This window comes from Heloderma suspectum, chromosome 10 (genome assembly GCF_057233095.1).
Source record: "Heloderma suspectum isolate Gila_16-S chromosome 10, 16-S_ref, whole genome shotgun sequence".
In the NCBI taxonomy this organism is placed as follows: Eukaryota; Metazoa; Chordata; class Lepidosauria; order Squamata; family Helodermatidae; genus Heloderma; species Heloderma suspectum.
In genome coordinates, this window is record NC_139467.1 from 2,664,929 (window position 1) to 2,678,051 (window position 13,123).

Below are 13,123 nucleotides of genomic sequence, written 5' to 3' on the forward strand. Positions count from 1 at the left end.
CATAAACAATCGCACTCATCAAACAAGTACATTAAAATACGATTAAAAAACACAGCAGTAAAAAGATAAAAACAGGACCCAAGCCATCAGAACAGCTTACATGCCGAAGGCCTGCTTGAAGAAAGACGTCTTTGCCTTTGCTTTGCATGTCAAAGGGCCCAGATTCAAACCCCCCCCATCTCCAGTGAGAAAAGGGCCAGGGAGTAGCTGTTGGGGAAGCCCCTGGAGAGCCACTGCCAGAGCGGGCAACACAGAGTTAGCTTCCTGGGCACCATCACCAGGGCAGGAGGAAGAGGAGCAAAGAACTAGGATGCGAAGTCAGCCACGAGGCCCATCTAACCCAGCTCTGTGCCTCCGGCAGTGGCTAGTCTGATGCTCCTAGGACGCTCACAAGCACGGCATGATGGAGAGAGGCACCCCTTGCTTGTCCCCAGCATCTGACGATCCAAAGAACCCTGTTCAACCCCTCCTCCATATGATCCACCCCTATCAAGGCTCCCTCTGCCGTGGTGCCATCACAGCACCATGTGGCAGTGAGTCCCATAGGCTTGTTGTGCATTAACATGAAGAAATGTGACAGATCAAGTGGGACCCCACAAAATAACCTTCCTCTGACCCCCACAAAGGCTGGGCAGCCCACCTGCTACCCTCCTGCATACCGATATTGTGAGCCTCATCGAAGACAACCACGGATTTCTTGGCCAGCTCCTTGGAGACCAGGTCAGCAATCTTGGGGTCCAAGAGGTAGTGATAACTGTACACCACAATATTGGCATGAAGGATCTGATCCAAAGAGGAGAGAAACAGCAGAGCTGGAACAGACATCTCATGAAAATTTGAACTGGACTAGGAATTACACCCAGAGAACTCTGCTTTTCTAATTCTCTTTTTAAAAAAGAAACCAATCCTGCTTCCCTGCCCCCAAAATCAATAGTCAGGAGTTGTACTACTTCTACCTATACAAGCTTTCAAGATACAAAGAAAACTTCAGCAGGCAGGGAAGAAAAGTAATGAAGCCTCAGGTATAGCCAGGGATGTTTGCATTCAGAAATGTTGCATTCAGGCAGCAAAATTCTGCACCCTATATAAATCCTGCAAATAGAATAGAGAATCTCTTATTTTGCATATACTATTCTGATTTAACTAGTCAGCGAAGGGGCAAGGACACCAAAGCCCAAGCCCCAGCTACTCGAAATGTTATTTAGTCACCCCTCTGGCTTCTGATATTTATCAGCAGGCATTTCCTCCACACTTGCAATCGTATCTTAGCAGCCATTAGGACTAGGAACTTGCAGTTTTTACAAGGAAAATGGGGATGGCATATTAGGCAATAGTCTTTCCTTCTGCTTGATTAAAGAGAACTTTTGTGCTAGTCAAAGGTGCACAAAAAGTGATATTCTCAACAGCAAGTGGACCAACACAAATACCGTTTATCTATTTTGCAGCAAAGAGAGACGCCAGAGGGCTGAGAATGTTTGCAACTGCCACATTACCGAGTATCGGGCAAGAAAGTAGGGGCACCAGCTCTTCTGTCGACCGTAGGCCTTCAAGTCATCCAGGTTGTACACACCATATGGGAGGGGCACCTGGCGGCCGTGGGCATCAAATTCCTGCCAAGGCGGGAAGGAAATGGCATTCATCAAGAGCTGAAACACCCCTCTAAAATGCTGATGGTTCTCCATCTCGGTCCACATTTGCGGAGGGACAAAATAGACCGTTATCATAAAACGGGATTATACCCAGGCTATGTCCATGCAGCATAGACTGGTATGTGTGTTTTGAGAGAAAATACAGCTAGAAATGCATATTTTAATTCGTATTTAAATGTGAATTTTTGTGCGGGTTTTGTTTTTCAGACGCGGATTAATGTGGGAACAGGATGGAACGGACACAGAGGTGAATGTGGGCAAAAGCAACACAGGCCGGAAATAGGCGGATTCATCCATCGCTACCGTCAGCCTTCTCTGTACCTGCAGAGTTGTGCTACCCCTCTTAGGGACATAGGAAGGGGCCTTACACTGAGTCAGACCCTTGGTCCCCCTGGCCCAGTATTCTTGACACTGACTGGCAGCAACGGCTCTCCAGGGGTTCAGGCAGAAACCTCTTCCAACCCTGCTTGGAGCGGCTGGGGATCAATTCTGGGACCTTCTGCATGCCAAGTAGGGACTCTACCACTGAGCTACACACCCTTCCTTAAATCCCCTTGTGATATGGACTCCTTGGGCCGGGGGGTTTGGGATGATCAAAACTGCTGGGGAGCCTTGGCCTGCACACACACCCTTTCACCCACAACACCCCCATACCTCAAAGAAACGGCAGGAGGGAACGCTGCCATCCTGCTGCTGCTGTGCCCGTACATATGAGGCGGTCAGGCTGAAGCATTTCCCATCCACCTCCTTCCCGAAGCGCAAGGCGCTCACCTGCGATGAGAAATGGGGCCAACCCCCCACAGGTTTAGGATAATTGCTCACTTGCCCCCCCAAGACCCCAAGGCATACCGAGGTCCCCCAGCACCAATCACAACTCTGGTGCCCTTCCTTTCCCTCTGCACATACACACACCCTTCCATACCACAAAAAACTCTGTGGGACAGATCCTGATTCAGCTTCAGGTAGTGGTCTGGAGGTCCCAGTGTGGTGTTAATCGTCAGGGCAGCCTTCCTCAACCTGATGTGGAACTGCAGCTCCCCTCATTCCCAGATGGGCACCAGGCTGGGCTCAGTGGAGGATTCCAGAAACCCGGAGTGGATTCACAGCCCCACTGACATCGGAGCCACCAGCCCCCACTGACTGGGCTAGGATAGGAGACACCTTGTGCTCAAATCACAAAGCCCAGTTAGGACCTTGGTCCAGCCACTTTCTTTCAGCCCAACCCACCTCACAGGGATGTTGTGAGATAAAGTGGAGGATGGCAGCACGCAAGAACCTTGTATCCACCTTTGGAAGGTAGATAAAAATGTAACCGGTAATAGTGAAGATGCGGGGGCCGCAGGAGCATGTACCACTGTGATCACACAGCAAAACAACGAAAGGTGGAGAAGGAAAAGGGAAGTGGGAGTACCACAGCGAGAAGAGAGGACGCCAAACCCAAGGCAAGGCCATTCGGAGGGCCCTCACGGCCAAAGCAACACAGGTGTGACTCAGGGATCAGCCCCTGGGGCAGCACTGCATGAAGCCCGGCCTTTGAATGAAAGGGGAGCACCTCAGGGTGGATGCACAGGTTCTTTCTAGAGCTGAGTGCCAGGCCCAGGAAGGGCATCTTTGCGCCCGTTTGCTTCTCATGGAAGTCCAGAAGTTTCCGCAGTTCCTCAATGACCTGGAAAAGATGCAGCTGCCATGGAAAAGCCTCCTCAATCATCTCTCCCCCCAGCCCAGCCCACCCTTCCAGGAAGCCAACAAGGACTCCATCCCCTTTTGAAGTTCCAGAACACACAGGAAACGTTAGAGATGCTCGGCCCAAGCCCAAAGGCCTCCCAGTCATGGCTTCCTACAGACATTTATCTGCTTATATTTATTTATTTCATTTCTATACCATCCAATAGCTGAAGCTCTCTGGGTGGGTCACAAAATTAAAACCACGAAGTACAGCATAAAACAATATAAAATATGAAAGCTTAAGACCACAATATACCAGCACAACCAGAATAAAACCTAGCAGCAATGCAGAGATTTAAAATACAGATTTAAAACAGCAGAGCTAAAAGGCTACGATGCTAAAATATTGGGAAAATAAAAAGGTCTTCACCTGGTGCCAAAAGGAGCACAACATAGGGCCAGGTGAACCTCTCTAGGGAGCTCGTGCCACAGCAGAAAAGGCCCTCTTCCTGGTAGCCACCCACCTTACTTCCTTTGGCAGGGGCTCACGAAGAAGGCCCCTGAAGATGATCTTAGGGTCTGGGCAGGCACGGGAGGAGGTGATCCTTCAGATGACTTGTCCCCAAGCCGTTTAGGGCTTTGAATGTTAATACCGGCGCTTTGAATCAGGCCCGGACATGGACTGGCAGCCAGTGCAGCTGGAAAAGTACTGGCGTAATGTGATCACATCGCTCAGTCCCTCTTAACAGTCTCACTACCCTATTTTGGATCAGCTGAAGTTTCTGGACTGTTTTTGAAGGCAGCCCCACGTATAAACACATTGCAGTAATCCAGATGAAAGGTTATCAGAGCGTGGATAACTGTAGCTGGGCTATCTCTGTCCAGATAAGGACATAGTTGGTATACCAGCCTAAGCTGATAAAAGGTGCTCTGTGCCACTGAGTTGGCCTGTGCCCTGAGTGACAGCTCTAGGGCCAAGAGCACCCCCAAACTACAAACCTGATCCTTTAGGGGGAGTGAAACCTCCTCCAGAGCAGGATGAACATCACCTAGCTGGGCAGACGAGCCACCCACTATCAGTACCTCTGTCTTGTCTGGATTGAGTCTGTTTGTTGGCCCCGATCCAGTCCAGTACTGTGCCTAGCCACTGATTCAGAACAGCCACTGCCTCCCCTGGGTTTGATGAAAAAATATGTCATCCACATATTGATGACACCTCAGCCCACACCTCTGGATAACCTCCCCCAACGGTTTCATGTAAATGTTGAACAGCATGGGGGATAAAATAGAGCCCTGTGGAACCCCATGGCATAGTTGCCAAGGCACAGAGCAACAATCCCCCAGTGCCACTTTCTGGAATTGGCCATCCTAGTAGGAGCAGAACCACTGCAGTGCAGTGCCTCCAACTCTGAACTCAGACAACCTATAGAGAATCAATAGGGTTGCACTCCCCCTGTCCCTCTCCTAGCAAAGGTTATCCCACAGGGTGACCAAGGCAGTTTCTGTTCCAAAAGCAGGCCTGATGCCTGATTGAAATGGGTCTAAATAATCCAATTTCTTCAAGAGTGCCTGGAATTGTCCTGCAACCACCCGCTCAAACACCTTGCCAAGGAAGGGGATGTTGGCCACCGGGGATGTTAACAACTATAGGCTTTTTCAGAAGCAGCCCCTCTAAAGAGGCTGGCACCACTCCCTCTCTCAAGGAGGTATTTACAACCCCCTGGACCTGGCCAGACATCCCTTGTATGTTGGATATAATAAGCCATGCAGGGCAAGGGTCAAGTACACAGGTGGTCAACCAGACTTGGCCAAGCACCTTGTCCGCATCCTTGGGCCTCAATAACTGAAACTCATCCAATAGAACTGGACAAGGCAGTGCTCTGGACGCCTCTACTAGTGGAACTGTGTTAATCGTGGTGTCCAATTCATGATGAATCAGAGCGACTTTATCTTCAAAATGCCATGCAAACTCGTCACAGAGTGCTACCGAGGGTTCCACCATCTCTCTCCCTGGCCCAGCATGTAACAAGCCGCGAACCACTCGGAAAAGCTCCGCTGGAGGACACTGAGGAGATGCAATGCTGGTGGAAAAGAACTGTCTCTTTGCCACCCTCACTGCCACCGAGTAGGCTCGATAGTGAGCTCTAACCTGTGTTCGGTCGGACTTGGCATGAGTTTTCCTCTACCTGCGTTCTAGCCCGCTCCCTTTTGCTTCATTGCCTTCAGCTCAGGTGTATACCAAGGAGCTGGCCGGGCTCTGCTCAGAGGGAGAGGGCGCTTGAGGACGATCATGTCAGCCGTCTGAGTCATCTCTGCATTCCACAGAGCAACCTGGGCTTCGACAGGAGCACCAGCCATACCAGCAAGAAAATCCTCCAGAGCCCTCTGGAATCCATTAGCCTCTGGGGGCAGACCATTTTACTGTGTCCCCCACCCTTGCAGAAGGGAAAGGCCACTGAGAATCTAAACCTCAATAGGAAGTGATCCAACCATGACAAGGGGACAGATGTTAATTCCTGCACTTTCAGATCATCATCCTCCTGCCCTGCTGAGAAAACCAGATCAAGCGTGTCTCCTTTTACATGCGTTGGGCCGATGACATGTTGAAACAGTCCCATGGTTGTCATGGCAGCCATGAAGTCCTGAGCCACCCCGGATACAGCAGCCTCAGCATGGAAGTTGAGATTCCCCAGAACCTTCATCCTGGGGATCCTCAACACCAAGTCTGAGACCACCTCCGTCAGCTCAGGCAGGGAGTCTGATGGGTAGCAGCGTGGGCGGGGACTCCAGAAGAATCCCTAATCTGTCCCAGGCACCCAACATAACCTACAGACACTCAAGACCTGCACTCGAATGAACAGGAAGCCTAGAGAGGTTGTATTCCTATAGACTACAGCAACCCCCCCCAACCCAGGAGGGCACAGCTGGAAGACAGTAACCCCTCTCAGTTCCCCCACCCAGGTCTCAGAAGTACATACCAGATCACCCCCCTTCATCCACAATCAAATCATGGGTGAGGGAGATTTTATTTTGGACTGACCTGGCATTCAGCCAAGGGCAAGCTGGTAAGGCTGCCAGGAACCATCTGGCTGGGGGAAGAACCAGAAGAGGGGATAGATGTAAGGTACCTAGCCCCCTTCTCCTCAACTGGCCTGTTAATCCCCCAACGCCATACCTCTCCCTACCCATGACCAGTTATGGTGGCACCCCCTTGCCCCCCTGAGCTGCCCAGGCACATATTAAAAATACAAAGGTGTAAAATAATATAAACCAATATTTGTTCTTGTTCTTCAAGCTGCTGCCCTCTGTTGCTGCTAGTTGCTGATATGAGTTGGTTGTAGGTATACCCAGAAGGCAGTAGGGCTGGTCTGATGTGTGCTCCTCTGTGCAACTCGAAGTGCGATGCTAAGACATCTTACCCCCACACAAGCAATTCCCCCATCCCACCCCCGGTTTACCTTTTCAATCTCCGGCACAGTTCTGGAGCAGTAGATGAGCTTGGTGACCTCCAGAGGGTGAGCCTAGGGAGGAGGGAAAAGGTCAGGACAGCTTGGAAACTTCCTACTTGGGGGCGGGGGGGATGCCTGTGAGATGGGGGTGCTCCCTTTGAGAGGCCCCATGGAACACTAGCCAGCCATATGTGGTTGTTATGTTCCTGCCCAGGGTTCCACCTTTCTCCAGCCTCCTCCGAAACTGAGAACCAAACCCCCCAGGAATGTCTGCTTTCACCTTGGGACAGCTGTACTTACTGTCCCACAAGCTTCAGCCCTTTTATCCTCTCTGGGTTCTTCTTTCAACAGCCCTGTAAGGTTGGTCCCTGTTGCTGTTATCACCTCCACATTACAGACAGGGGCCTCAGAGTAGCATGCATCTGGAAGGCAATCTAAAGAGCCCATAGCTGAACTATACTCACGCGCTGGTAGGCCACGATGAGAGACAAGAGAGAGATGGTTTTCCCAGTGCCTGAGGGCATTTCCAGCACACCATGACCCTGGTGGAGAAACAGAAAGGGCATATTACATCCTCACAGGCATGCAGCCAGCTACGTAGTTTGTGTCTTTTCCTCTCCATTCCAGGATCAGAAAAAGAAATAGCTTCAAGTTCCTAGAAGCCAGCATCACATTTTGAGGAGCAGAGTGGAATGGGGTGGGGTTGGTGAAAGTTCAAACTACCTAGGCGCCAGCACTGAATTTCTACGCATCTGGGCAAGCAAGCAGGTGGGAGCATTTTTGCAGGCCTGCCTGCATTTCCACACCACCTGCCTCATCCCAGGAGTTTCCCACAATCTCCTCCAATATACCTCACTATTTAGCTGTTTATGGAACAAGTGTCTTATTCCCATTTAGGTCAAGCACAAAAAATGGCATACCCACCCCACCGCAACCTTGCTTTTGTCAAACCTTGGCATCCAGTGTCCTCTTGAGCTCCAGCATGTATGAATACTGTTCTGGGTAGATGTAATCATAGGGGAAATAAACAAGCAATCCATCTATGTTCAACCTGAGGGAGGAAAAAAAAAGCCAAAGGCATCAGGGAAATAAAATTGACCCATGAAAGGAATTGTCCTTAAGGAGCTGCTTGACTCAAAGTCATTCTACTCCTGTTTTAAAGCTCTCCATTTCTATGAGAGCTATACATACCCCCATGACGCTGCCTCACTGGCCCTGGCCCCCCATAGCCATCTGATTATCTCCTCCTCTTTCCTCTTCCATTCCCATCTCCTTGGTCTAATTTGATTAAAAGGGTTTTTTATGCAAAGCCTAGCACTCTGCGGGGAAAGTGGGTAGATTCAGATAGGGACAGTCCAGCAAGCCCCAGCATTAACCAGCATCAGTTATGGGCTACATGTAAGGTTGTTCTCAAAGTAATACTAAAACCATTCAAAATTTACCTATCTAAATATGTAATTTTGAAAGCAGGATTGATGTTCATATAAGAAAAATAAAAGAAAGATGAACTGATCAGGTAAAAGGTAACACAGCAGTACTGTAAAGAGATGTGAATTGGGCAGCTGCAGGTTAAAATCCCCCTTCACGGATCACTGCCTTGTTGTGGCGCAGGGGCTTGCGTAACTCAGTGAAGCTATAAGCTATGCCGTGCAGGGCCACCCAAGATGGACAGGTCATGGCGGAGAGTTCTGACAAAATGTGGTCCACTGGAGAAGGAAATGGCAACCCACTCCAGTATTCTTGCCAAGAAAACCCCATGGAACGTATCACAAGGCTAAAAGAGATGACGCCGGAAGATGAGCCCCTCAGGTTGGAAGGTGTCCAATATACTACTGGGGAAGAGCAGAGGGAATTTCCAAGTAGCGCCAGAAAGGGTGAAGCGGCTGGGCCAAAGCCGAAAGGATACTCAGCTGTGAATGTGCCTGGTGGTGAAAAGAAAATCCGATGCTGTAAAGAACAATATTGTTTAGGAACCTGGAATGTCAGATCAATGAATCAAGGTAAGCTGGAGGTGGTCAAACATGAGATAGCAAGATTGAACATCGTCATCTTGGGAATCAGCGAACTAAAATGGACAAGCATGGGCGAATTTAATTCAGGTGACCATTATATCTACTACTGTGGGCAAGAATCCCTTAGAAGAAATGGAGTAGCACTCATAGTCAATAAAAGGGTGGGAAAAGCAGTACTGGGGTACAATCTCAAAAACGACAGAATGATCTTAGTACGAATCCAAGGCAAACCATTCAACATCACAGTAATTCAAGTCTATGCCCCAACCACTGAGGCCGAAGAAGCTGAGGTTGATCGGTTCTATGAAGACCTACAACACCTTCTAGAACTAACACCAAAAAAAGATGTCCTTTTCATCATAGGGGATGGGAATGCTAAAGTAGGAAGTCAAGAAATCACCGGGATAACAGGCAAGCATGGTCTTGGTGTACAAAATGAAGCAGGACAAAGGCTAATCGAGTTTTGCCAAGAGAACATGCTGGTCATAGCAAACACGCTTTTCCAACAGCACAAGAGGCGACTCTACACATGGACATCACCAGATGGTCAATATCGAAATCAGATTGATTATGTCCTTTGCAGCCAAAGATGGAGAAGCTCTATACAGTCAGTCAAAACAAGACCTGGAGCTGACTGTGGCTCAGATCACGAGCTGCTTCTTGCAAAATTTCAGCTGAAATTGAAGAAAGTAGGGAAAACCACTACACCATTCAGGTATGACCTCAGTCATATCCTTTATGAATATACAGTGGAGGTGAGGAATAGATTTCAGGGATTAGACCTGATAGACAGAGTGCCTGAGGAACTATGGACGGAGGTCTGTAACAGTGTTCAGGAGGCAGCAACTCAATCCATCCCAAAGAAAAAGAAATGCAAGAAAGCAAACTGGCTGTCTGAGGAGGCTTTACAAGTAGGTGAGGAAAGAAGGGAAGGGAAAAGCAAAGGAGAAAGGGGAAGATATATCCAACTGAATGCAGAGTTCCAGAAAATAGCAAGGAGAGACAAGAAGGCCTTCTTAAATGAACAACGCAAAGAAATCGAGGAAAACAATAGAATGGGAAAGACTAGAGATCTTTTCAAGAAAATCGGAGATCTCAAGGGAACATTTTGTGCGAAGACGGGCATGATAAAGGGCAAAGAAGGCAGGGACCTAACAGAAGCAGATGAGATTAAGAAGAGGTGGAAAGAATACACAGAAGAACTATACAGGAAAGATCCTGATGTCCATGATAGTGCGGTCACTGAACTTGAGCCGGACATCTTAGAGACCGAAGTCAAGTGGGCCTTAGGAAGCATTACTAACAACAAAGCTAGCGGAGATGACAGTATTCCAGCTGAGCTATTTAAAATCCTAAAAGATGATGCTGTTAAAGTGCTGCACTCAATATGCCAACACATTTGGAACACTCAACAGTGGCCACAAGACTGGAAAAGGTCAGTTTACATTCCAATTCCAAAGAAGGGCAACGCCAAAGAGTGTTCAAACTACCGCACAATTGCGCTCATTTCACATGCCAGCAAGGTGATGCTCAAAATCCTACAAGCTAGGCTTCAGCAGTATGCGAACCGAGAACTACCGGAAGTACAAGCTGGGTTTCGAAGAGGCAGAGGAACTAGAGATCAAATCGCCAACATTTGCTGGATCATGGAGAAAGCAAGAGAATTCCAGAAAAACGTCTATTTCTGCTTCATTGACTACGCTAAAGCCTTTGATTGTGTGGATCACAACAAACTCTGGCAAATTCTTAAAGATATGGGAGTACCAGACCACCTTACCTGTCTCCTGAGAAACCTGTACGAGGGCCAAGAAGCAACAGTAAGAACCGGACATGGAACAACTGATTGGTTCAAAATTGGGAAAGGAGTACAAGGCTGCATATTGTCGCCCTGCTTATTTAACTTATATGCAGAGTACATCATGAGAAACGCCGGGTTGGATGAATCACAGGTCGGAATTAAGATTGCCGGGAGAATTATCAACAACCTCAGATACATAGATGATACCACCCTAATGGCAGAAAGCGAAGAGGATCTAAAGAGCCTCTTGTTGAGGGTGAAAGTGGAGAGTGCAAAAGCTGGTCTGAAACTCAACATTAAAAAAACGAAGATCATGGCATCTGGCCCCATCACTTCCTGGCATATAGAAGGGGAAGAAATGGAATCAGTGACAGATTTTATTTTCTTGGGCTACAAGATCACCGCAGATGGTGACTGTAGCCATGAAATTAAAAGGCATCACCTTGCTGACAAAGGTCTGTATAATCAAAGCTATGGTTTTCCCAGTAGTAATGTATGGCTGTGAGAGCTGGACTATAAGGAAGGCTGAGCGCCGAAGAATTGATGCTTTCGAACTGTGGTGCTGGAGAAGACTCTTACGAGTCCCCTGGACTGCAAGGAGGTCAGATCAGTCCATCCTAAAGGAAATCAACCCTGACTGCTCATTGGAAGGACAGAGACCGAAGCTGAAGCTCAAATATTTTGGCCACCTAATGCGAAAACTCCCTGGAAAAGACCCTGATGCTGGGAAAGACTGAAGGCAAAAGGAGAAGGGGACGGCAGAGGATGAGATGGCTAGAGAGCATCACTGATGCAATGAAAATGAACTTGAGCACGCTCCAGGAGAGAGCGGAGGACAGGAAGGCCTGGCGTGCTCTGGTCCATGGGGTCACGAAGAGTTGGACATGACTTAACGACTGAACAACAATGTTAAAATCTCAGGTCTGCCATGAACTCACCAGTCAAGTATAGTCTCTCGGCCTCTTATCTGCAATATTGGGATAATAACACAGACCTACCTTATAGGGTTGTTTTAAGAGTAACTGGAAGGGTTTACATGAACTGCTAATTATGCAGAATTTAGTACAGAAAAGGGCAACTAAAGGGGCTGGAGCATCCCCCCTATGAGGGAAGGTTACAACAGCTGGGATCATTTAGCTTGGAAAAAAGGAGGGTAAGGGGAGACATGATAAAAGTATACAAAATTATGCATGGTGTGGAGAATGTGCATAGGGAGTGTTTTTTCTCCCTCTCTCACAATACTAGAACCCAGTGGGGTCATCCCATGAAGCCGACTGGTTGGAGATTCAGGACTGATAAAAGGAAGGGCTTCTTCACACAGCACACAGTTAAAGTTGTTGTTGTGAGGATAAAATGGAGAGGAGGAGGATAGTGTAAGCCGCCTTGGGTTCCTTGCAAGAGGAAAAAAGGCGGGGTATAAATGCAATAAATAAATAAACAAACAAACAAACAAACAAACAATGGAATTTGCTACCACAGGATGTAGTGATGGCCACCAATTTGGATGGCTTTAAAAGGGGGTTGGACAAATTCCTGGAGGAAAAGGCTACCAATAGCTGCTAGTCCTGATGGCTATGAGCTATCTCCAATATCAGAGGCAGTACACCAGTTTTATTTATTTATTTATTTATTATTAAATTTATTAATCGCCCATCTGGCTGGTCACCCAGCCACTCTGAGCGATGTACAACACACAATAAAACAGTTTAAAACAATAAAATTCTACAATAAAAACATTTTCTAAAATACCTTAACCCACCCCAAATGCCTGCCTGAACAACCACATTTTTAATGCACGACGGAAGCTCATTAAAGAGGGGGCATGACGGAGTTCCCTAGGGAGGGAGTTCCACAGGGTGGGGGCCACCACAGAAAAGGCCCTCTCCCTCGTCCCCACCAGTCTAGCTGTCCTGGCTGATGGGACAGAGAGAAGGCCATCCGAGGCTGATCTTGTTAAGCGGCCTGTCTGGTGTTGCTGGAGGCGCTCTGTCTGGTGTTGCTGGAGGCGCTCCTTAAGATAGGCTGGGCTGGAACCATATAGGGTTTTAAAGGTCAAAACCAACACCTTGAATTTGGCCCGGAAAACAACTGGTAACCAGTGCAACTCCTTCAGCACTGGAGTGATGTGATCTCGCCGGCGGCTGCCTTTAATCAGGCGAGCCGCCGCGTTCTGTACCAGCTGCAGCTTCCGAACCGTCTTCAAGCGTAACCCCACGTAGAGCGCATTACAGTAGTCTAAACGAGAGGAGACCAGGGCACGTACTACCGATGGGAGCAGATGGTCGGGAAGGGGCGTAGCCGCCGTATCAGATGGAGTTGATACAGCGCTGTCCGGCTCACAGCTGACACCTGAGCCTCCATGGACAGCTGGGAGTCCAAAATGACCCCCAGGCTGCGGACCTGGTCTTTCAAGGGTAGCCATACCCCATTCGACACCAGGTCAACATCCCCCAGCCTCTTCTTGTCTCCCACCAAAAGTACCTCAGTCTTGTCAGGGTTCAGCTTCAGCCTATTCCTCCCCATCCAGCCACTCACCGTCTCCAGACATTT

The 13,123-nt window shown here is 48.5% G+C and overlaps 1 protein-coding gene across 5 annotated transcripts in view; it reads right to left on the reverse strand.

Annotated features, from left to right (window-relative positions):
* ERCC2 (ERCC excision repair 2, TFIIH core complex helicase subunit) overlaps positions 1–13,123 on the reverse strand; it is a 28,900-nt gene that overhangs the window by 14,432 nt on the left and 1,345 nt on the right. For 2 of the 5 annotated variants that reach the window (XM_084814602.1, XM_084814600.1), the window contains exons 2-8: positions 7,715–7,814; positions 7,228–7,305; positions 6,773–6,835; positions 3,202–3,315; positions 2,304–2,420; positions 1,494–1,610; positions 660–783 (exon numbers count right to left, since the gene is read on the reverse strand). In XM_084814602.1, the coding sequence (XP_084670728.1) occupies positions 660–783; positions 1,494–1,610; positions 2,304–2,420; positions 3,202–3,315; positions 6,773–6,835; positions 7,228–7,305; positions 7,715–7,814 (713 nt within the window). Of the gene's footprint in view, positions 1–659; positions 784–1,493; positions 1,611–2,303; positions 2,421–3,201; positions 3,316–6,354; positions 6,497–6,772; positions 6,836–7,227; positions 7,306–7,714; positions 7,815–8,205; positions 8,290–13,123 lie in introns of those variants that run through there. The other 3 variants (XM_084814604.1, XM_084814601.1, XM_084814603.1) reach the window with 3 other exon arrangements.